Genomic DNA, 22,770 nt, shown 5'->3' with positions numbered 1-22,770 from the left:
GTCTGTAAACTACTGATGACTGACCTCAAGTCTGGGGTAGTCACTAACAGTGACAAGCTCCGCAAATCTCAGATGTGGCTGCAAATCAACGCCGATCTCCCAATGTGCACACGGCACAGAAGCCCAGTCACAAATCTCGGTAGTCATGCTTGTCACACAGTTATCACCATTAACAGCGGCATCTTCCAATATGAAGGACAGCAATAAATATTGGTAAGTGAGTATGAAAAACTACTCCTATATATAACTAACAAAAGGGCTAGCTGACCATCAATTCTCTTAAAATGTAAAGTAAGAGACTGTAGTTCTGACTGTCAATGAGCTATTTCACTCCTTTGGGAATTAATTTGGAAGCAATTTATTCTTATAATTCTACTCTATTTTAGAAAGTACTTAATATCAAAAGGATAACACTCACTTATCAATGCAATTTTTTAAGAAAAATTATTTTAAAAGTAGATTTTTTCCTAGATTTCATGTACTTCTGTGAGTGCAAAAAACTTTTAGTGTACTTTTGGGGGTGCAAAAAGTGTGCAGTGAACATTATAGATTTTTTAATAAAATTGACTTCTAATCTCTGGAATGAAATTACTCAAAGAGTATAAAAATTACGTAAAGGTTCCCCAGTTACTTACGAAGATGGGAATCCCCCATTGAGAATATCCACTTTGAAACCACTCATTCTGCATGCTGAGGCTGAGCCTCAGATAAGCAACAGTAAGGTCTCAATCACTGTTATTTTGTAGCAACTTGAAAGGGGAAGGCATTCCTTTTAACTCACTCAAAGCCATTTTAATGTTAAAAGCCACAACATGCTCAGCAAAACAGAAACTGCATTTTGCAGAGCCAATAATTATGGAATTAATCTTCTCAACCTCTCTACAAAGATCCCCAATTATCTTTGCCGCATAAAATCATGATGCTTTCTAGTTCTTTCTTGGGATAGTATCTTAAAAATGCCCCTGGTGACTCCACTACCCATTTGTTGAGAAATGAAAACCCTCTTTTGTATAAAATTCTTTAAAAACTGCACCTCTATTCTCATAATCCACCGATTTCTCTGTTATTAAAATAAATACAGGCTTCATACTTCAAATATATGCTTTTTGTACTCCTTTGCCTTGTGTAAACATCTGACTTAGTTCCTGTGCTTTTCATAGACACTCGTGCAATGGCAGGTGGGTAAGTAGGCAAGGGGCAGTGAATTGTGCTGTGAAAAGTGTTACCTACCTGTTAGTCCCCTCAACTGAGATATCTCTACAGCCTCTGGTTTTCCCTGTTCTTTCATAAGTCTGGTCCTCAGCTCCTAGAACATGTTGCCTTCCATTTTCTTCTCCATATTAAAAAAACAACTAGATGTCAAATGACTCTCCCAAACCTGAATTCCAAAATTCTTCCCACTCAAACGTTTTTTACAGATTTAATTTTACAATATTGGACATTAATAATGTGGCACCTATTAATGAGAAGGTTGAAATTTTTATCTCTGTGTGAATATACCCATTAAAGGGCAAATCAATTCTAAATCCAAATTGGCATCAACAATTTTTATGAGTGTGATGACTTGGCAAAATAATCCCACGGCTTAATTTTCTTATTTCTTTTTTTGGAACAGAGTCTCCTTCTGTTGCCCAGGCTGGAGTGCAGTGGCGCAGTCTCTGCTCACTGCAGCCTCCACCTCCCAGGTTCAAGCGATTCTCCTGCCTCAGCCTCCCGAGTAGCTGGTACTAGAGGTGCCCGCCACCACACCCAGCTAATTTTTGTATTTTTAGTAGAGGCAGGGTTTCACCATGTTGGCCAGGTGGGTCCCCTTTTATTCTCTTGAGATTTAAATATTAAGTATAAAATTTAGGGCAAAAATTTGGCATCATGAAAACATGCTCATTTTTATAAAAGCAACAACAAACCCATAAGACGTTTGACTTGAAAAAATATTCACACCGCACCTTTCAAATATAGAATTCAGAGACCTGGTCCACTGTCTTTGGCCCATAGTGGGAAAAACACAAAGGTCAGTGTCAGCAGGGAAGAGCTGATCTTGGGCAAATCCAAATCCTGAATTAGGGACACTGGGAATTGACTGCAGAAAATCACTTTAAAATAAAACAAGCTATGCAAAAGCTGAAAGGTTTCTTTCAGCTACATGTAGTATAACCTTCAGTGTATGACCTACAAATAAATCAGTACAAGTTCTAAAGTATAAGGAAATAGTCAAAAAAGCTAATTCTAGCAGAATCAGAGTTATAAAAATACTGAGCAAAATAAGAAATTATTTCTTCCTTTGAGAAACTCAGCATAAGATAGTTAAGCCTACATTTCCAATAAACTTTTTCTGGTAGAAACTGCTATTATAATGTATTATTTATATGCTTTATTTCTCAAAAAGTAGATTCCAGTGTCATATTGCCGGGGTGCACATAAAAGAAAGATGAGAGAACCTACTATACAGTGACCTTTATCTTAATACAATATTACCAGAACCATGGAGAATTTAGAGTTTTCAAAAAGAATAGAGAGATTCATTTTCAAAGCTTGCATCAGTAAATGAAATAAAAACCCCACAAAAATCCCATAACCTTTATAAATGACATCAGTTTTCCTATCAGGTGACACATGTGGATCAATTTACATTTGAATTTGGTGATCAGAAAATATTGAAGTGTGACCTATGATTTACAACTGCATAGGGTGAGACAGTACAGCTAAAACACTGGGTAGTCATTGCGATGGTGGGATGGAGACAGAATCCAAGACAACCCTTGGTGAGGAAGGGGTTGAGAGAGGAAGAAAAGTAAAGGCAGGATGAAAATAGGCACTCTTATCATAAGAGAACAATGTGTGTCATTTTAACTGCCCAAAGAGCATTTTTTGTCTCAACTTTCAGTGCTTCTTTAATTAAAATGAAGAGATCAACACATAAACAGAAACTAAATCACTCTAAAGAAATTCTAACTTCTTTATCCTATAGGTTTGATTACAATTTGACCTGGTATGCTATTCATCAAAAAAGGTATTAAATGACTGTTACGTAGCTCACACGGTGTTGGGAATAGAGGGGAAAAGAAAAAAGAAAACAGTGTTGCTAGCCTCAAAGGGTTCAATGACTAATGGAAGAGACGAGTGGTTTCATGTGATATTATTTCATATTATATTTTACATGATTTAATATTATTGCAGTGTGATGTATTACATTATTGCTGTGGGGTAGATCACTAGAAGTGGTGAGGAGCTTAGATTCTGCAGCCAAGCTGCCTGGCTTGGAGTCCTACTTTTTCCTCTTTCCAGCTGTATGGTCTTGGACAAGTTACTTACACTCTGCTGCTTCAGTTTTCTTATCTGTAAAACAGTGCTAATAAAAGTATAATTCTCACAGTGTTATTGTAAAATAAAATGTGTTATAATATACATAAAGCTCTTCACAGTATCAGACAACAGTTACTGTTCTTGTAGTGATGGTGTGTATAGCAGGCCGTGGGAACATATGGAAGGAGTGATACAGTGTGGGAGACATGAGGTAGGACAGACAGAGAGGGGTTTCCAGTTGAGGTGAGATTTAAATGGAGCCTTGAAGTGGTCCGGTAGGATTTAAACAGGGAGCAATGTTGAAAAAGTGTTCCATACTGTGGAACAGCAGTGCAAACACACAGGGAAGAAAAGCCACCAAGAGTTTGAGGGATTTGGAGAGGTTGATGAGTAGAATCTAGGCTACAGCAGGGAAATTAGATTTTACCCTGAAAACTGTCCTGAATGTCTTTGTGCTTGTGCACCTCATTCTCTTTTTTTCTGCAACAGACTTCCTTCCTCCACTATTAGCTTCTCTTTACTTCTATTCAATTCTGTGCTTGGATATAGGACATTCATTTTTATTTATGTTTAACTAGGTCATCTATGTACAGAACAATCCGCATTTTGTTTCCTATTATTCTTCAGATGAATCTAAATATTTTGGCCCAGTATTCAAGGCCCTTCCATCCACTCTCCACCGACACATATCTGAATTTGCCTCTTACTAGGATAGCATTTTAGTCATATCTAGCTTCCAATTATACCCATCTCCCTCCTCTTTGCAGATTGTATTCATCCCAATCTCTGATTTTGCTCTGGCAGTTTCCTCTTTGGAATTTCAGTCTTCCCAGATCAATTTCAAGTACTTCTTGAAGAACAGGCAGCTCTACAAGATGTATAGGGTTAGCATCCTGAAGACAAATCTCTTGCTTAACCAAGCCTCATACTATTTTGGTAAGCTTCTGCCATCACAATCTCTTGGGAGTTATATTGGGATTTCATAATCATATACTTAACTTTTACCTGCTTTTTCCCCCTTCTCTCTTCACATCGATCATGTCTTTCTTGTGAGCAGAGATTTTGGTTTCTAGATATCCTACTTTCAATTTTAAGTACGTCTACAGTATCTTATCTACTGAACAGTCTGATAAATGCTTGTTGGATGAATATATTTATGCGAAGAATATCTCATAATACAACCTCCCTAATTGACATATCAACATTATTATATGAAAGTTTTATGCATCTTTAATAATTAATGACTTGTTCCTTGCAAGCTGAGTTGGAAGAGAATCAAGATAACAGATTATGGCTAATATTTACTTAGAGTTACATGGTTCATAGGGATAAGTAGAGCATTTTAAAAAGGTATGAGAATTCTTCATTTGAAAGTCTTTTAAAGTTGAACTTTCATTATAAAATGTAGGCAAAGCCATAGAGGAATTTAGAATTTAGAGTAAATCCCTGGATATTAGAGTTAAGAAGGAGGGGACAATCATTTATTTAATACCTATTGTGTACCCGTCATCACAAAGTTACTGACTTCAGAGAAATTATATGTTATTAAGAATTTCCAACCTCTCCTCCTAAGGAAAGTGATTATTACAGTGGCTATTTTATGGTCAATACCACTGTGGATCAAAAAGTTTAAGAACTCCATTCAAAAATTTATATCCAAGTGATGAATTTGGGATTCGAATCCAAGTCTATCTGACCTTAGTGACAAACTGCTTTGAGAGATCATATAGTATGTTAGAATGGCAGCATTTAGAATTAAGGTAAATAACTTGACAATTTTGGATAAGTAATTTGTACTTTTTTGGTCTCAGTTTCTCATTCTGACACATTTGCCCTATATAGTCTCTAAAACTCTTTATGACTCTAAATTCTTGTTAAAAAAAGTGATAACTATTATTTTAAAAATCACATCAAATATTTTATGACACAAAGAGCCAGGTGAAAAAGCTGTGCATATTAATGGATCATACATTAGGAAAGAAGTAGTAGGGATTAATTAGATTATAGTAGGGTTATAACTAGAAGGGGTACAGAAATTATTGACTTTTTCTTTAAATACCTCTATATTATTTGACACGGTAACATAGTTATGATCTTTGTAGTGAAATCTAATAAATAGAGGGAAAACTATAGCATTTTCAATAGTGAGTTAAGTTAGACAATATTTTCTTTATTAAATACAGATTACCAAATTATATAAATCTCAGAAACTTATGTTTTTATTTGTGCTAGTTATGAAACGCTGTTCCTACAATACCCTTTTGTATTCTAGTCTAGATATAAATGCAGGTTAGAAAAGGGTGATATGACTGCTAGAATCAAGTGTGTTGAGTACTTCTACTTACTTCCATTAAGATGAAATTAAAAATAGGTAATGTCAAAATATATACAATATTTTAGAGATCATAAAATCATTAATAAATGTACTCTACTCTCAACTATTATTTGGTGTCAACAATGATACTTTTACTAGACTCTCATGCTTTTACTTCTTAATTTTGTGCAATAAAATAATACACGAAAGACAAAAGTCGAGAATAACATGTCTAAGGAAGTTGAATGTCATAATTAAAATTTCCCTTTTGTCCTAAGGAATCTAGTTCCAATGACTGGGTATTCTTGGGTAAATCAGAACTGGCTTGAACCCATAACCTGGTTCATTCCAGGTTAATAACGAACTAAATACAATTAACTATGAATACACAGATTACGCTAATGATGATCAGTTGAGACCTTTTTTCTACATACTGATTTCTGGCACCATTTGACCCTTGTGGTGAGAGAAGTTGGGTCAGTGCTAATAATGGAAATGTCTTCTCTCATACATAAACACCCACACTGAAAACTAGCTATATCTGCTTTTACCTCTAAGGTTCTGAGCACCTCATCACAGAACTTGGTTAGATGAAATGGGAACATTTTATATAAAGCCATCAGTATGACAGACACTCCAGGCACAAACTGCCATTACATTTAAGGTGGACATTTTTCATGTATTCATACCTTCAGGGTTCAGATCAGGCTTGTAGGATATCCCAATTAAAACTAGCCATTGGGGAAAAGAAAGTTCAATAAGGGATAAAAATGAACTCTAAGCTACTTTGAAAATATGACGCAAGCATAAAAGAAAAACTAAAAAATACCATGTAGGCTGAAAAAAATTACAGTCTTTTTTACTACTCTTTACATGGATTGTGATAAAGATTCAGTTCTCCGTGGAATCCTGTAAGCAAAAAATCCAGCGAGCAGAGAACAGAATGGGGATCTTGCTTGACAACAAGTAGGCCCAATGCATTTTCTTAATATGAGGACCACAGCTAAGAAGTGTATCTCTGTAGCTTTTCCACACAATAAACAAATAATTCTAGACTATATTGTTAAATGACTTCAAATACAGGCTAATAAGCAACACACAAAACTGACACAATTAAAAAATTAATTTAGGAGACACATACACTATACACAAAATTGTTCCCATCAGAAAACATATTTGGTAATAACAGAGAAGAAATGTTTAAGGGCAAAAATAAAAGGTGTTAGGTATGCCCCAAATACTTCTGGGGAAAAAAATAAAGGTTATTGTGCAACTTAACAAATATGATCAACAAACCAATTGGCCATTTGTTGACCATGGTGCTACTTATGGTAATTAGAATCAAATTGTATAATTTAAAGGGAAATTTTAAAGTACATTTTTCCAACTCTGACTTTAATGTAGCAATGTACTAAGCACGTGGTATGAAAAGTTGATATTTCAATAAATATGGAGGGTAACGCATACCTTAAATTCCTCCAAGATTTTGTAATTTTTCCCGTGATATTCACAGAAGTTTTTTACTTCTTTGCACTCAGGACAGCATCCATTGTGTTCCACTTTAGTACACTTTGGGTGAATTTTAGGGCATTCTGGTTGGTCGCAAACAGGTCCATCTAGAGCACAGACACATGGACAGTTGGAATGCCCAGGGAAAAATCGTTCTCCCAACTTGTATACAAAGCCGCTGTCATCGACACACCCTTTCCCTCGATAGTCATCAAAGATCAGATTGTCATTACTGGAGATCTGGTCACCTTCATCAGCAGGATAGTCTTCATGACTGATAGCAGCAGAGGTGACCAATCCAGGGATGACCAACAGAAGTATGCAAGCTTCATGAATATGAAGAGCCATCCCCCTCTTCAAAGACTTCTGGATGTGCTCCTAATATTAAATATACTCAGCTCCTTCCATGGGAATACAAGAGGGGTAGGCTGAAAATAAATATTTAAAAAGAATAATTTGACATATATAAAGTGAAGATAGATTCATTTAAGCCCACGCTCTTAAACTGTTTGGGATCAATTTGAAGATACTAAGTCCTCAAATAGACTAAGTTCATGCAACTATCTATGCCTTATTGTGAGGTTTGGAGAGTTTATACTTAGCAATATATGCATTAAAATTTGTCCTTTTGGATTATTTTACATAGGAACCTTCAGCTTGAATTTTCCTTCTGAATTTCATAGGTCTAGCTTTATCTAAATTGCAAAGAAATGGTTTTACTGAGCCCCAAAATGTGATCACAAGGAGTAAGTTACAAATAGCTCAAGAATATTTGAACTCACATTTTCTATTATTCTTTAAACCGGACTAGTCAGTGATGGAACATATGTTATAATTATCTGTGTCAACTCAAGAGATTAGTGAGAAAAAAATCTAATTCTAAAGGAAATGGAATAAACCAACAGTTGAATATAAATTATATTTAGGAAGGAGCTACTATAAAGGATTTCCTACTTATTTATGCCCATAATTAAAGAACGACAATGGTGTCAACATCAGTTACCTGTTTAAGTGAACATGAGTCTGGATTTTTGAAATATAGTTGATAACAAAAACAACATAACTATTCCATAGTGATTAAGAGAAAGAAAATTGGAAATAATAAATAATACAAGAGAATTCCATGTGCTTAAAAGAGTTTGTTAAAAACAAATTTATTTGTATTATTGTCCACATTATTTTACATAGGAAGGAAGCTCCTAGTGGGCAGGAAAGATCTATCTATAAATTTATTTCACAGTAACTTGAATCTAGTATATATGTAATATTATTTAAATTAAAATTTTCAATATAATATAAATACAATTTATGAGATCTTGAAAACATAACTCTTGAAATGTCAAAAATATTTACATGTACACAATCTGCACACAGATGCCAGCATAAAATTCTTTATGGAAGTTGCTTAAAACCATAATTAAGTGTTAACCATTCATAGAAAATATGCCTTATTAATTTTGTGACACTGACTCTTGTAAACTCCACTTAGTATTGGTGCTTGATGTGAAGTGTTGGGAGTGGGCTCTTATTTAAATATTTAGAATAACTAAATCACACAGAGGCTCTGGGGAGACTGTGACTTTAGGGAGTAATAAATAAGAAAAAGTATTGTCAAATAGCTCATTTTTTTATTTAAATGCTATTGGCTTCATGCCAATAACACTAAGATGGTATACAGGACATTTTCAGGTCAGTTATAAATGTTATACATTGGTTTATTTTCAGATTATATTAAGAGCAATGATAAACCATCTCTTTTCAGTCCAACATATACAGACGATAACTTAAGATAAAGATGACATTAGGAAACTTCATAAACTATTATATTTGCATTTTAAGGTAGATATACAAGTTCTAGTAATAGTAAAATGGAAGGTAGTATGCCCTCTTTCCGGAGAAAGCTGATATTAGAATTCCTCTGATATCCTCTGATATTAGAATTCCCTTTGGGTAGGTAATAAAGCCGATGATTTCTTATAAAATATGTCAAAAATAATGAGTCATGACAGAACAAGAAAATGCAAACCTATAATTCTACTTGAGAATCTGGAAGCTCCCTTTGACAAAGCATTTTTTTCTCTCAAATTACTACAGAGATAACAAACATAACAGAAGCTTCTGAAAAAGCATAAATATAATTTACTAATTAAAGCAAGCATTTATACATCACATATTTAGAAAGTTTATCTTGGAGGAAAAGAAAGCTACTGTGCTTCCTTATAATATTCCAGCAATATCTGTCAATGCATGCAAGATAAGCCATATAAAATACACATATGATTCTGCTTCAAAGAGACATAGGCAGAAAATGATCTCTTTGTAAGCCACAGGTAGGCATTAATGTGTTAGGTTATGGTAAATGTAAACTTAGAGGTAAAAATAGGAATGTAATATCTACTTTATATAAACATTAAATATGTTTTTATTATATGAAATATATCTTAAAATCTGAGTGGTAAAAAAGATTTTATTTTCAATATAACAAAGTTCTTAGGCTATTTTTTTTTAAAAAAAGCCTTCATAATTGAGCTGCCCTAGTACAGTTTAAGATACTATTTAAGAGAAGAAACATGGGATAAATCAAATGTAATGTTTATCTGAAGATTTTTAAAAAGAAAGCAAGCACTGCTAAACTGAGGATCACTTCCCAGCTTAACTTTCCCCCCCCTCCCCATATTGCTACAGATGATTTAAAATGACTGCATCTATTTCTTTGAGAAAACAAACATAATTCATGTCATAAGATACACTTACCTAATCACTCTGGAGGTTAATGGTGGTGGTAGGGGTCACAGCCCAAAATGAACTAAAAGGTCAGGTATGTTTTAAGAAAGCAGTTCCTCTTTAATTACCCAAAGAATATATTTTTTAGGCATGAATTAAAGGCAATCCATTCTCTCTACCTCCCATTTCAAAACACAGTAAAGAAGCAGTCTCCCGCCCTTCCAGAAAGAAACACAGCAGACACATATAAGAAATTTGCTTTGGACCTGTCTTCAGAATTCAAAGCAAGAAGCAATGCTGGTCCTGTAGAAATCCAGACCCCAGTAGCAGAATCATGTTGAACTTATTTTTAGCATTTTCTTAGATCCTTCTATGAAATTTCCCGGCTGATTACGCCTCCTCCACACATGAGTTCACTTACACAGTGTTTGCTACGGCAGTAGAGGTGATTTGGCTAGGCTCTGAGGATCACAAACAGCAACAGCATGCTGTAGCTTAAAGCCCACTCCGCTGGCAATACCATCACCATCGTCCACAGTATGTTGCTTGAATCCCCTCTTACACACCGGAGAATACTAACTGTGGATGTGAAGGAAAGGAGCAACTTTAGCTGGGTTTCTGCATCAGTAAGAGCAGTTTGCAGATTGCTGATTTGGAGCTCATTCTGCCGGCAGCCGGGAATTCCTCAGCACCACGGACAGCGCCAACAACTGGCTTCTGAGCCCAGCTCTGTCGAAATCCCAGAGCTGCTTTAGACGAGTCTAGAGTGCTCTCCAAGCAGTCGCACTTTATACAGCGGATGCGTGCATTAGGAGGGGTAAAGACATTCTACGTGCGAGATACTTATTTGCATTGAAATTACAATTAATTTTTTTTCTATAAAATTGTATACCTAACGCGTTCTTGGATGGGCTGCCGAGATGAAAGTTCCGGAAGAGGCTTGCATTTAGATTTAAGCCATCTGCAGTCCCCAATTATTATTAATAGATAAAGCATAATCATTGTCAAACAATCTGTGAAAACGTATGCTCGTCGATTCTATTTGACCCTTTGGTGGCAGAAAGACTTCCCTGGTGCTGCACGATTAAACTTCAGGTCTTCCTGCAGCTTGGATCTGATTTTTTTTTTTTTTTTAAAGTAGCCAGGTTTTCCTGCAGTTTGTTCTCTAACATTAAAAATCAATCTCCTGTAATTCATCTAGTCTGTCATTAGGCGTCATTGTAAAGCTGTTTCTTTCAAAACCCCTAGCAAAGATGCCGTGTCTCTAAATTCTTATCAAAATGAGAGAGAAAAAAGACCCTGACACAAATGGGTGAGCATAAAGTTATTTTTTTTATTAGTAACAGTATGAGCACTAAAATATATGTCCAAAGCATGTTTTAAAGCAGACTGTAAATGTTACCTGCTGGCACATTTAACCAGTTATTTGCTGGTTTGGGACTACAGGAGGCATTTTCAAGCCTTAAAGGGAATGCCCTCTGCAGCGGGATGTGCTGACGGTCAAGACCACGTTCGAACTGTGCCGTCAGAGCCTCCAGAAAAGAGAATCTCCCCGTCGTGAGAAAACACAACCGTGTGTGCCTCGTTTTCGTGGCCCATCAATTTGTGAATCTCCCCAGATTTAAGATCTAGCAAATGGATAACACCATTGCCACTTGCCTGAGCCAAAACTCGACCTGAGGGAGACAGAGAGAGAGGAGAGAGAGAGAGAATGAATCAAAGTTTTATTTCAAGTGTTCACAGTTTATAAGCAATGAAGCATTCTATTTTTTTCAATTATCATTCTGTGTTAGGGGTCAGTTATTAAATATGCAGTAGCTCCTGTAGGTATAAGAAATAAGTTGAGTCAAAATTAAGACACATCAATAATTACATTATAAAATTTTCTAATTGGGACATAGAGCCTAATGGTCTACCTCCTTTATATGCAGATTTCATCAAACGTCCTACTATTCTTTTATATTTGTGATTAATAAAGCATTTTGAGGAGATGAGATTGAAAGCAACTATGCAAGGCAACTTTCTTTTTCAAATAAATTATATGTTAGAAAGTTTTAAAAGGCATAGCTTTCAAAATTTATGGAAAACATTTGTATTCTTCTTTAAACTTATTTATAATAATTATGTTAATCATTACTTACAACTCAATATACATTCCTGCTTTAAAAATTGTGATACTCATGAACTCAACAAATATTTTTTTGAAGCTGAAGTGGAAATAAATACTTCCATTTCAAAATGACTTGGGAGTTTTTATTCTAGCTTAGAATTCAAATTTTGATAAATTAATTTTTTTTTTACATAAGATGGCTAAATACAGCACAGGGTATTTGCATAATTTTTGTATCATACATTTTTTAGTGGCTCATTTCCTCAAAGTGAAAACAAATCAGGGATCCAATTTTAATTAATATTTTTATTAAGGAAGTCCAGTAACAAACTATCATGGGACTTGGAGTTAAGTAAAACAATAGGATATGTTTACATAAGCTCAGTACTTAGTGTAAATAAGTATGACATTAGTACTATCCATGTGATTATTTAATCATACTTAGAAGGCATATTATTGTTTCAGTAATAACATTTAAAATTTATTAAACTCTTTTAATGTGATAGATACTATATTTAGTGCTTGATATGGGTAATTCCATATGATCCTTATATTTAGTGCTTGATATGGATAATTCCATATGATCCTTACACTAATCTAATGATAAAGAAAATAGCATTAACTATTTAATATTTTAAAGTTAGTACTAATAGTAGTAACTAATATTTTAAATAGTACTAATAGTATTAACTAATATATTAGTTAGTATTAATAGTATTAACTATTTAATATTTTAAATAGTACTATTTATCTGTATTTTAAATAGTTAGTACTATTTAAAAATGCTTAAATATCTGTTATTTAAAAAATGCCTCCTCTATGTAGGTGAAGAAATAGAGGCTTGGAAAGGCGAAGTAACTTGCTCACAATGACACCCTAGGTATAGAAGGAGCTAGCATTTAATCACAGCACTTCGAATCCAGAGCCTGGGCTTTTAGCCATTGCTTTCCACAGCCAGCATAGCATTGTTATCAATGATGCCTTCTTGACAGATTTTAGGTAAGTGATATATTGTGAAAATAACATTGGTCCATTTTATAATAAGAATTCTAGAATTATATCACCATAAAAGCTATAGTGAAATATTTAATCACAAATTTTACCCCCAAACATCATGAATACCTCTAAAACAGAGAAAAGTTATAAAAGTAAAGCTAACCATGATAAATACAGCCTATTTGCAAACCTTTATAACTACTGGGCTTCTTCATCTAGAACAAAACCTGACACAGCAAAGATCCTTAGGATGGATTAGAGTGTCCAAAGCAGCAGATGTGAATATTTATTATAAACCATTTTCTACTAAGTCTTTGCTGACAGAGGCATTACATATGGATTTCACTTACAACCTCACTCTATAGGCAATTGCTGTTTGTGACTTTCCCAAATAACTTTTTTTCTTGTAGTCTTTATACAACAGCTGAAAAGGGGGGTAAACACTGATTTCTATTTGTGAAACCAAACAAAACGAAACAGAACCAAGTCCATAAAGAAAAAGAAAAATATCTAGCTTTAAATCATTATTCACATCTCAAAAATAATAATTGGAAATATTTATGAAGGCTCTGGTAATTTCTGAAAGTTTGTTCAATAAAATACAGAAAATGATATTGGAACCTCATATTAATTCAACAGCACCATGCCTCAGGTGTTCCAAAAATGTGTTTTTTCAAGAACAGAGTTTGGTCAGCAAATTTATTATGAGATTTTTCAAGTTTACCTGAATTCATTTTCAGAAGATTGCAAGACTGAGTACGTATCGTAACTAATTCCTAAAATGAATATAAGTTTATAATCATGTTCAACTTCATTTAAAGTATATTGGATTCTTACACGGCATATAATGTGTGACTTAAAAATTAGTTTTGCTGGGAACAGGGATGCTAACCTCTTTCTAAGTTAGAAAATGTTCAAAATTACTTACCAGGGTATGTCAATTGCTACATTAGTACTTTAGTATCCAACTGGTTTGAGAGAGAAGAGGTACTCTCAGAAACAAAATAAAAAATGCCATAGTCTCATTACTGGTAGCATCTCCACAAAGTGGAGCATTTATAGAGAAAGTGTTTATGCAGAAGTGCATGGGTATCTTTTTAAATTTCCTGGTGATTGGCAGTGAAAAACAAACCACGCTGCAAATCACTTGTCATCTGAATGTCAGGGTCTTAATGATAAATTTAGGGAGAATAAAAGATTTAACTATATCAGAACTTGGTCAGTGGAATGAAAATATGGTAGAAATACAATTTTAAATAGAGTCATGAGAACTTACGTGAAACCTGAACTAATAATGTTCAGGTTGAAGTAAATATGTCTCTTTAAAAAATGTGAAATTAAATAATTTATTTTTACTTTAAATCTTTTATTAAAATATTAAAAGCAAAATATTGTCTTGTAACATGTAATTTCTGAACAGATTATTAAATTGTTATTTAGCTTAGTATTTTAACAAGAATAATTATAACAATTTATGAATACACACATTCCATAAAAATCACATGAATTAAATTTGTGATTAAAAACAGAGTAGTTTACCAATAGGTTAAAAATAAAAATGGTCAAAATTGATTTATAAAGGTATTTTAAAATACAGATAAACGTTTAAACATCTGTTATGTAAAAAATGCCTTGCTTTTTTTCTTTTGTTAACGTTCAAGTTATAAGGATGTCATACTTTTCACAGAATGGAAAGAAAATAAACAGTCTAGGGAGAAGATTGATGTAATTTTGTAACTGCTATTTTTTATACAAATAACTCAGTATATATCAACACTGAGTGATTATGACTCCTTCATATGTCTTTAAAAATATAATCAATACTTATTTTTATCTGCCAAGACTTCAGAATATTTTCATGTTTAGTAAATCAATACCTTTTCTGTTGACCAATAGGACTCAATGAGGAGCATATGTTGCTGTCCATTTTACTCTATTGGATGAATTTGCCAACTCCTTTTGGCTTTGAAGACAAGAATTAAATTTCTCCTAACCTCAAAGTATTGCTCTGCTATTAAATGATTCAATCTAATTTTATAAATTAGAGGGTCTTTCAAAGTTAGTTCCAAATAAATTTATAACTTTCTTAATACAATATAGTTCCTTTATATGCTGTATTTATTTTAATAAATAGTTTCACTAATATCTTAGGCATAACAGTTTCAATTGAATTTGTTATAAAAACTTGAATATTTGAATATACTTACTAATTTAAGCATTATTAACAATAGAATCCCTTGAAGAAGTTTATAGAATGAGTTAATCCATACAAATTGAGTGGTAAAATTTTATCTGGGTGTAAAAAATCACTTTATATAAACTAGCATAGTTTGGAAACTCTTACTCTCATGCTAATAAAATGTGTAATATTGACACTTTTTCTAGCTACAATTTTTAAAACTTTTCAATCAATTTTCATTAATTTTTATTAAATTTTAAATTAATTTTAGAAACACGTGTGAGAAGTCAATTTGATTTTGACAGCGTACACCTAGAATAACCAGGAGTTACCTTAAACCTTTCAATACTTACTTTCCTTCTCATGTAGCCAAGTTCTCCTTAAGGTTGAGATGCATGCTGCTTATTATTGCAATTTTTTTTATAATCATGGAACTTGACTTATCAGTACTTAATATGTGCTTGTTGCTTGAAGATTCATAGTGTGTTACAAGTAGGAGCACAAAAACCTTTTTGACATTTTTAAATAGAAAGGGTTTGAGCCCATTTTTTTGTCATCCAGGTTTACTGGAATGAGTTGATGGTAGCCCTCATTTATTGAATGTCTAGAGCTTTCTTTTTTACATCACATGTTTTTCACTCAACACTGTGATATAGCTATTCTTTCCTCCTAGAAAATGAAGAAGGAGACTCACAGAAGGTTGAATTGGGATTTACTTTATTTATTTATTGTTTTTTGAGATGGAGTTTCACTCTTGTTGCCCAGGCTTGAGTGCAGTGGCGCAATCTCAGCTCACTGCAACCTCCGCCTCCCGGGTTTAAGTGATTCTCCTGCCTCAGCCTCTGGAGTAGCTGGGATTATAGATGCCTGCCACCACGGCCAGCTAATTTTTTGTGTTTTTAGTAGAGATGGGGCTTCACCATGTTGGCCCTGCTGGTCTTGAACTCCTGACCTCAGGTAATCCACCCATCTTGGCCTCCCAAAGTGTGGGATTACAGGCATGAGCCACTGTGCCCAGCCTTGATTTGGGATTTGAATTGAAAACTTTATTACTAAAAAAGTCTTGCTTCATTTACTGGCTTTAGAATTTCTTTCATAAATTAAGATTTAGGGCCAACTGGGTTTATGCCTGTAATCCCAATGCTTTGGGAGGCCAACGCAGGAGGATCACTTGAGGCCAAAAGTTTGAGAGCAGCTTGGACAACATAGTGAGACTCCATCTCTACAAAAAATTTGAAAGAAAATTAGCCAGGTATGGTGGCATGCATCTGTAGACCTAGCTACTGTGGAGGCTAAGGCAAGAGGATTGCTGGAGTCCAGGAGTTCAAGGCTGCAGTGAGCTATTCCCACCGTTACACTCCATTCTGGGTGGTAGCGCAAGTCCCTGTCTCTAAAATAATAATAACAAAAAATAAGCAAAAAAGACTCAGATAAGTGTCACACTTTGGGGCCTCTTTATGAATATCACTGAATTCTCTAGTTGCATAAGTTCTTTAATGCTCATGTTAATCTCATAATTGTTTTATTTAATGTTGATTCTACTACTTTGTGAAACTCTGAAACTAAAATACTCATGTTCTTGCAAAAGTCACTATATATATCCATTAATCTCTAAATACATACATTCTAATGCACATATAATATGTACTAAAAATTGTACCCAATAACTAAAAACACTCATTTTACATCCCTTCCCATATCTCCAGCCAAATTATCTCCCTGGTTCTACCATTTGTAGTATGAATACTAATTATTTTTTTTCTAGACTCCAAACTGTAATAAAATTCATTTCTGACTTTGCCTCCCTCTCCACCTTCAATCCAAGTCCTAGCCATTCTTTCTTTTTTTAAACAAATTTTCTATAATCCAACCCAGCCATTTATTAATATTTCCAACTGTTATGTCCACAATATTAGTTAAAATCCTTTTTTTAAAGACACTAGGACCACTGAAATGATTCTCAAAATGATCTTTTCATTTTCATATTTTTACTTTTAAATCTACCTATATTAATTCCTGAGGCATTTCTTCAGTAATGTTATCCTCATCCTAAAATACCACAAATATAAACAGAACAATGAAAGCAGTAGCAGCAGCAACAACAACAAAGAGGCCCTTTTCATCTCTGACGTTCTCAGGTTTTGTTTTGTTTTAGATCCAACCATCTTATGTTACAAATAAAACAGCTGAGCTGAAGTGACTTGGCCAAGGTAGGAAAATGCACGTGTGGCAGTTGCAGAATATGGCTGAAATCAGATCTTTGGCACCTAAATCGGTGCTCTTTTTTACTATTTCTTTCAGACACTGAATAATGTCCAAGTATCTTAGCATGGCTTTTAAGATCTCTACACTCTGATACAAATCTGCATTTGCTAACTCAAGTACACTCTTACATGAACTCTGTGCTCTCCATCATACAATTTGCCCTCATTTCTTGAATGTATTTTTCACTTCCCTACCTTTGGATTGTTTCTTCTGTAATTCCCTATAGTGGAATATTTTTCCTAGCTGTCTCCATGGTCCCTAACCATTACTTCCTAACAAAAATCAACCTACCTATTAAATCCTAGTTCAAAATGATTTTCTTCACCAAGTTGGTACAAGGGATTCCTAGTACAAGATCTGCCTTTTCTGAGCACTTATTGCATTTCATTCATACCATTCATGTGATAATAAGATGTCAAAAATTCTAGTTAACTATATATTTGTTTTACATTCTTAACTTCATAATTACTCAGGAACAGGGGCCATGCCATATATTTTTCCATTCCCCCAGCAGAGCAAGGAAGATATAATCAATATCAGTGGATAATAGTAGCAGCTTTCACACTACCATTTGTAGTACATATTATTTGCCAAGCACTGTTCCAAGTCCTTTACTTGCATTATCTCATTTTATTCTTCAATAACCCTGTAATATCCATTATAGCAGCTATGACACACGTGTAGCTATTGAGCATGTGAAATGTGGTTAGTACAAATTGGAATGTGCTGTAATTGTAAAATGCTCACCAGGTTTCAAATGAAGAAAGAATGTAAAATAGGCTATTAATCATTTTCATATTGATTACTTGTTGATATGATACCATTTTGGGTACATTTTATAGATGTTAACATATATTTTATATGTATATAATTAATAAGTATAAATATATATCTCATATAAATATAAATATATAAATAAATATATCAATTTTACCCATTCTTTAAAAATGTGTCCACTAGAAAATTTAAAATTATGAACATACTATTATCATAGTATATCACATATCACATATTTTTATTAGAAAATACTAGCATATACTCTGCTTTACAGAGGAGGGAAATGAAGTTTAGAAAGAAAAGCAACTTCTCCAAGGCCACACAGCTTGTAAGTGATGGCATCTGGATTTGAGGTCTATATGACTCCAAGGCTCATGCTGTTATCCTTTATGATATGCCCAGATGAGTTTTTTTTTTTTTGATTGGCTCCATTGTCATCCCTTCCACTTTGATTCAGCTGCCCTTACTAAAACACAACATGACGGAGAGATGTATCTATCAAAATCTCTCTTGAGTGTGCCACTCCAGTTTCCAGTTTGAATCTATGCTCATCTCTAGGAATATATTTAAATTAATTTTTACATAAGTAAAAGAAATATTTTAAAAATTTTATATTCATGGTCGCCCTAGTGGCATCTATTGATTCCAAGAATCTGATTGTACAACTAGTTTCCTGGGAATAAGTGACAAACTCAGGAAGGCTGCCCTATTCTTTTAGAGCTTCTGGAGACCATCCAATGTACCCAGTGCCTTAGTGGGCAGAAAAAACACTTCCACATCTTTAGGTAAGTATTTTATATTAAGATGTTATTTAAAAATTGTCATTTAATATTTGATATAGGGGAAACAAACCAGATTATATTTTCTTTCCAATGCTTATGCTTTCTATGTTGGCAAACATCCCCTTAGCCTCACCCAAATAATATTTTTGAATACAGTGAATATATTTTATCCAATTCTTTACACTAATTGTTCCTGAAAAAAAAACAGTTCTTGTTTTGCTGAAAGATCTCAACTTAATTTAAGAATTAAGAAAAGACAAAATTAATTTGATAGATTGGTAAAGTAAAATCATCTAAGGTAGAGGGAGGTATTGGACCTCAGTTGTCAATATGAAAATTCCTATTCCCTGAAATTCCAAGGAAAAACCACTGAGAGGCATGAAACTTGTTAATAAATCCAAATTTGAAGAAGATACTGGTTGAGGCACACTTACTGTGGTGGTGTGTTAACTGGCCAAATGATGTCATTTTGTAATGGAGCACCCTACGTTAGTTATGAAATTTATTAAATAATGTTGACAGAAATATTTGATTTTTTGTTAGAGGAATAATTCACAACACTAGTTAATATATCAAGAGTTAAGAGTTGTGTTTCCTTGGGGGACTCTTTAATTGATCAAATACAATTTCCCCAGTGAGCCACCAGTTATCAGGTACTGTTAGTTAAGGTAACTGTGGATATATAAGTTGGTTGGGTTAATTAAATACAGTCATTTTTAATGAGAATTATTAAATGTTATATCTGTCAAAACTTTAAATTTCTTTATGTTCAGAAAATTCAGAATATCTATTTTTCTTATTACTCTGTGTCTAAACACGTAACACATACACTAGCATAAAGGTTACAGAATTCACTTATAGGTTTGAAGATGTTACATTTTCTAGCAATATTATGAGTCAGCAATTGGCTAAAACTATGCATTTTTCTATTATTTATATAGTCAGTAATAGTGTCATTCTGGATTAGAGGAATGTGTCTGCATGAATGGAGCTTTGTTATAAGAAATAGAACCAAACTCAAACCTTTTAAGCTTATTATAAATAATAAAAATGTGAATGAAATACATCATTACATTTCTCATTACAATAACTTAAGTAATTTCTCATGATTATTCATTCTTTGATTAAATTTTGAGCAATATGTTTCTCCAAAGAAACAAAATACTCATTTTATATTTTATTCAAATGAGTCTCATACACAGATCATAAGAAATTTATCACAAATATACAAGAATAGAGACAAAAATCATTGTGTGCCATATATGAAATAACATATCAGGGAAGAGAAACTTTGATGAATAAGGAAATGATTTTTATACACATCAGAACCGATTTGAAGCAATTCTCTCAATCAATATAGATAGGCAGAAATGCTTCTGAACATTTATTACCTGTGGAGAGTGTTATTGATTAATTTTATTGATTTTTTGAATGCATGTGGAGAGGCATCTGCTGTTTCTTTAAAAGATGCCTCAAAATGAAAAGTATCAAGAAACTACTTAAGTTTTGAGGATTTGCATTAATGGCTCAACCAGGGTCATTACTCAGAATTTCAAAAACACCACAGAAAGGAGATATGAAATGTGATTTAGTTTATTTTGTACCTTACTGCTGATCAGTGCATTTCAGAAAAAAATCTTGCTTGCGAATTTAACTTGCCTAAGTGCTAGTAACAATTTAAAAACTTTTCCAGCATTTTTTACTATGTATATTAATGCTAAAGGGTCCTAACTTTTCTTTTGTGAGCAAAGATTAGTTGATGTCAAAGTGTAAAACACAGAGTATAAAACAAATGCATTTTAAATTTATCTTGGTAGAAGTTCATATCACAAAAATGGTAACAGAGAAGGAAGGGAAGGCTTCAGTATCTTCAGAGCTCTAGTCAACAGATTTGCATACCTTACTTAGAAAACATAAAATATTGAATGGACATCAACCGCATGGAAGTTGAGGATAATCTACCATTATGTGAACTTGGTATGGAATGTGACTTATTAAGCAAGTGAATTTTATTGCACAGAGTCTGTTTTAGAAGTTTGCAAAAAATGGTTTTAAACAAATATAAGTTGCTCCTCTGTATCTATGGGGGTGTTGGTTCCAGGTCCTTCCCAACCCATAGATACCAAACTCTTCAGATGCTCAAGTCCCTTCTATAAAATGGCAGAGTTTTTGCATATAACCTATGCATATCCTCCTGTGTACTTTAAATCGTTTCTGGATTACTTATAATACCTAATACAATATAAATGCTACATAAATAGTTGTTATATTTTTATATTATTTTTGTTATACTTTTTTTTTGAATATTTTCAATCTGTGATTGGTTGAATCTGTGACTGCAAAATCTGCAGCTACATGGGGCCAACTATAATCTTTTTCTGTCTTTAACATGAAATCCATGTCTTTCTTAGGAAGGCAGTTCTTTGATTCTCCAGAAATTCCTAAACTATAGCATGTGAATATATCAAAAAAATTAAGTCTACCTTGCTAGGAACAGAACTTTTGGCCTATGTGTAGTTTTGAAAATATTTCCCCCCTATTAGGAGAGCATGAATGATGATCTTGAACCAGGTGCTTTCCTACATGGGCTACCTTCTGAATATTACAGAAATCCCTTGTGAAATGCACCTAAAGTCCTAAAAATGTTCTAATTAATTATTGAATCTGTTTAAAATATCAACAGCCACCTGCTTTCATTAAAAAATCCTTGTAGAGCTGTTTCCTAGCTTGGTCTTCACCTATGCAGCTGATCAGTGTTGGAATAATATTTATTCAGGGACCCCATACATCTGGAGCTTTGCAAACATTTCAGAAAAGCTTTTGCTGATGACAGAGGAAATGCAAGTTCCAGTTCAGTTCTGAGGATTCGATAAGCCATCACAAAACATAATTCATAGCAAATCATAGACTATGATATATTCTTCTTCATTGTTTAGAAATAGGCAAAGGAACCAAGGGCTTATATTTAATATCAAAACTTTAATTAAGAAATTAATCATTTTTGTCTTATTGTAAAGTAATAAAACCACCCTTAGTATTGCTCAGATTTTACTACTGAAACCATAACTACATTTTAAGACTCTAAAAGTCAGAGCTATAATATTTTGGGAGTTTTTCTCTTAATGTACATTGGTATCAGAACTAACGTCATTATAAAGGAATCCTCTTTCTTGAATGTGGAGGTTTGTCTGTGGGGAAAGCCACTGTCAGATTCTGTTAGTTAATGTTCAGGTGGTGAATTGTTAATAATTACATCCTAATTTTAGAACTTCATCCTTTCCTACTTCAGGGCAACATTGTTAGGTAAAAGAGGCTAAGTGATAAATCAGCATCACTACACCATTAATAGTTATAGTAAAAAAAAGATATGCAAATATTTGATAAAAGAATTATAATTGAGAGGGATACCCTCCTCACAAGAGCAAAAGAATGGCTGCAATATCAAATGTGAAGGTCTTGTATGAACTGGGAATGGCTAAATTAATTAGTTTAAATGTAGTATGTAGTATAATCAGATGATTAAAGAATATTAAACTCTCTGAAATCATAGATTAGCTCTGAATTTTATATATGTCACTATTTATTACCTGAGTAAGCCCCACAGGCATAATATCTAATGGAGGTTTCCTTTTAAATAATTTGAAGTGCTTGATAATAAAAGATAGAACCACTAGCTTACAATTATTATCTCACTTTTTCCCAAATATTTCACATCTGTTGTATTATGGAATCCTTACAATCAAATGCAAAGGCAACATTATTATTTTCATTTTACAGAGAAAGATATTGAATCATAGAGACATGAAAGACC

At 33.5% G+C, this 22,770-nt stretch overlaps 2 protein-coding genes across 6 annotated transcripts in view; both read right to left on the bottom strand.

The window, feature by feature from the left end:
- VWC2L (von Willebrand factor C domain containing 2 like) overlaps positions 1-10,613 on the bottom strand; it is a 167,891-nt gene extending 157,278 nt beyond the window's left edge. Inside the window, exons 1-2 of the mRNA XM_004033162.4 lie at positions 9,881-10,613; positions 7,085-7,554 (exon numbers count right to left, since the gene is read on the bottom strand). Coding sequence (XP_004033210.1) covers positions 7,085-7,474 — 390 coding nt within the window. The 5' untranslated portion in view covers positions 7,475-7,554; positions 9,881-10,613. The remainder of the gene's footprint in view (positions 1-7,084; positions 7,555-9,880) is intronic.
- Positions 10,614-11,163: 550 nt separating this feature from the next.
- SPAG16 (sperm associated antigen 16) overlaps positions 11,164-22,770 on the bottom strand; it is a 1,164,663-nt gene continuing 1,153,056 nt past the window's right edge. For 4 of the 5 annotated variants that reach the window (XM_019022690.4, XM_055380495.1, XM_055380496.1 and 1 more), the window contains one exon: positions 11,164-11,526. In XM_019022690.4, the coding sequence (XP_018878235.2) occupies positions 11,351-11,526 (176 nt within the window). In that variant the 3' untranslated portion in view covers positions 11,164-11,350. The remainder of the gene's footprint in view (positions 11,527-22,770) is intronic. The other variant, XR_008677798.1, reaches the window with a different exon arrangement.

The sequence above is a fragment of the Gorilla gorilla genome, chromosome 11 (assembly GCF_029281585.2).
Source record: "Gorilla gorilla gorilla isolate KB3781 chromosome 11, NHGRI_mGorGor1-v2.1_pri, whole genome shotgun sequence".
Taxonomy (NCBI): Eukaryota; Metazoa; Chordata; class Mammalia; order Primates; family Hominidae; genus Gorilla; species Gorilla gorilla.
This window is presented reverse-complemented; position numbering and strand designations above follow the sequence as displayed.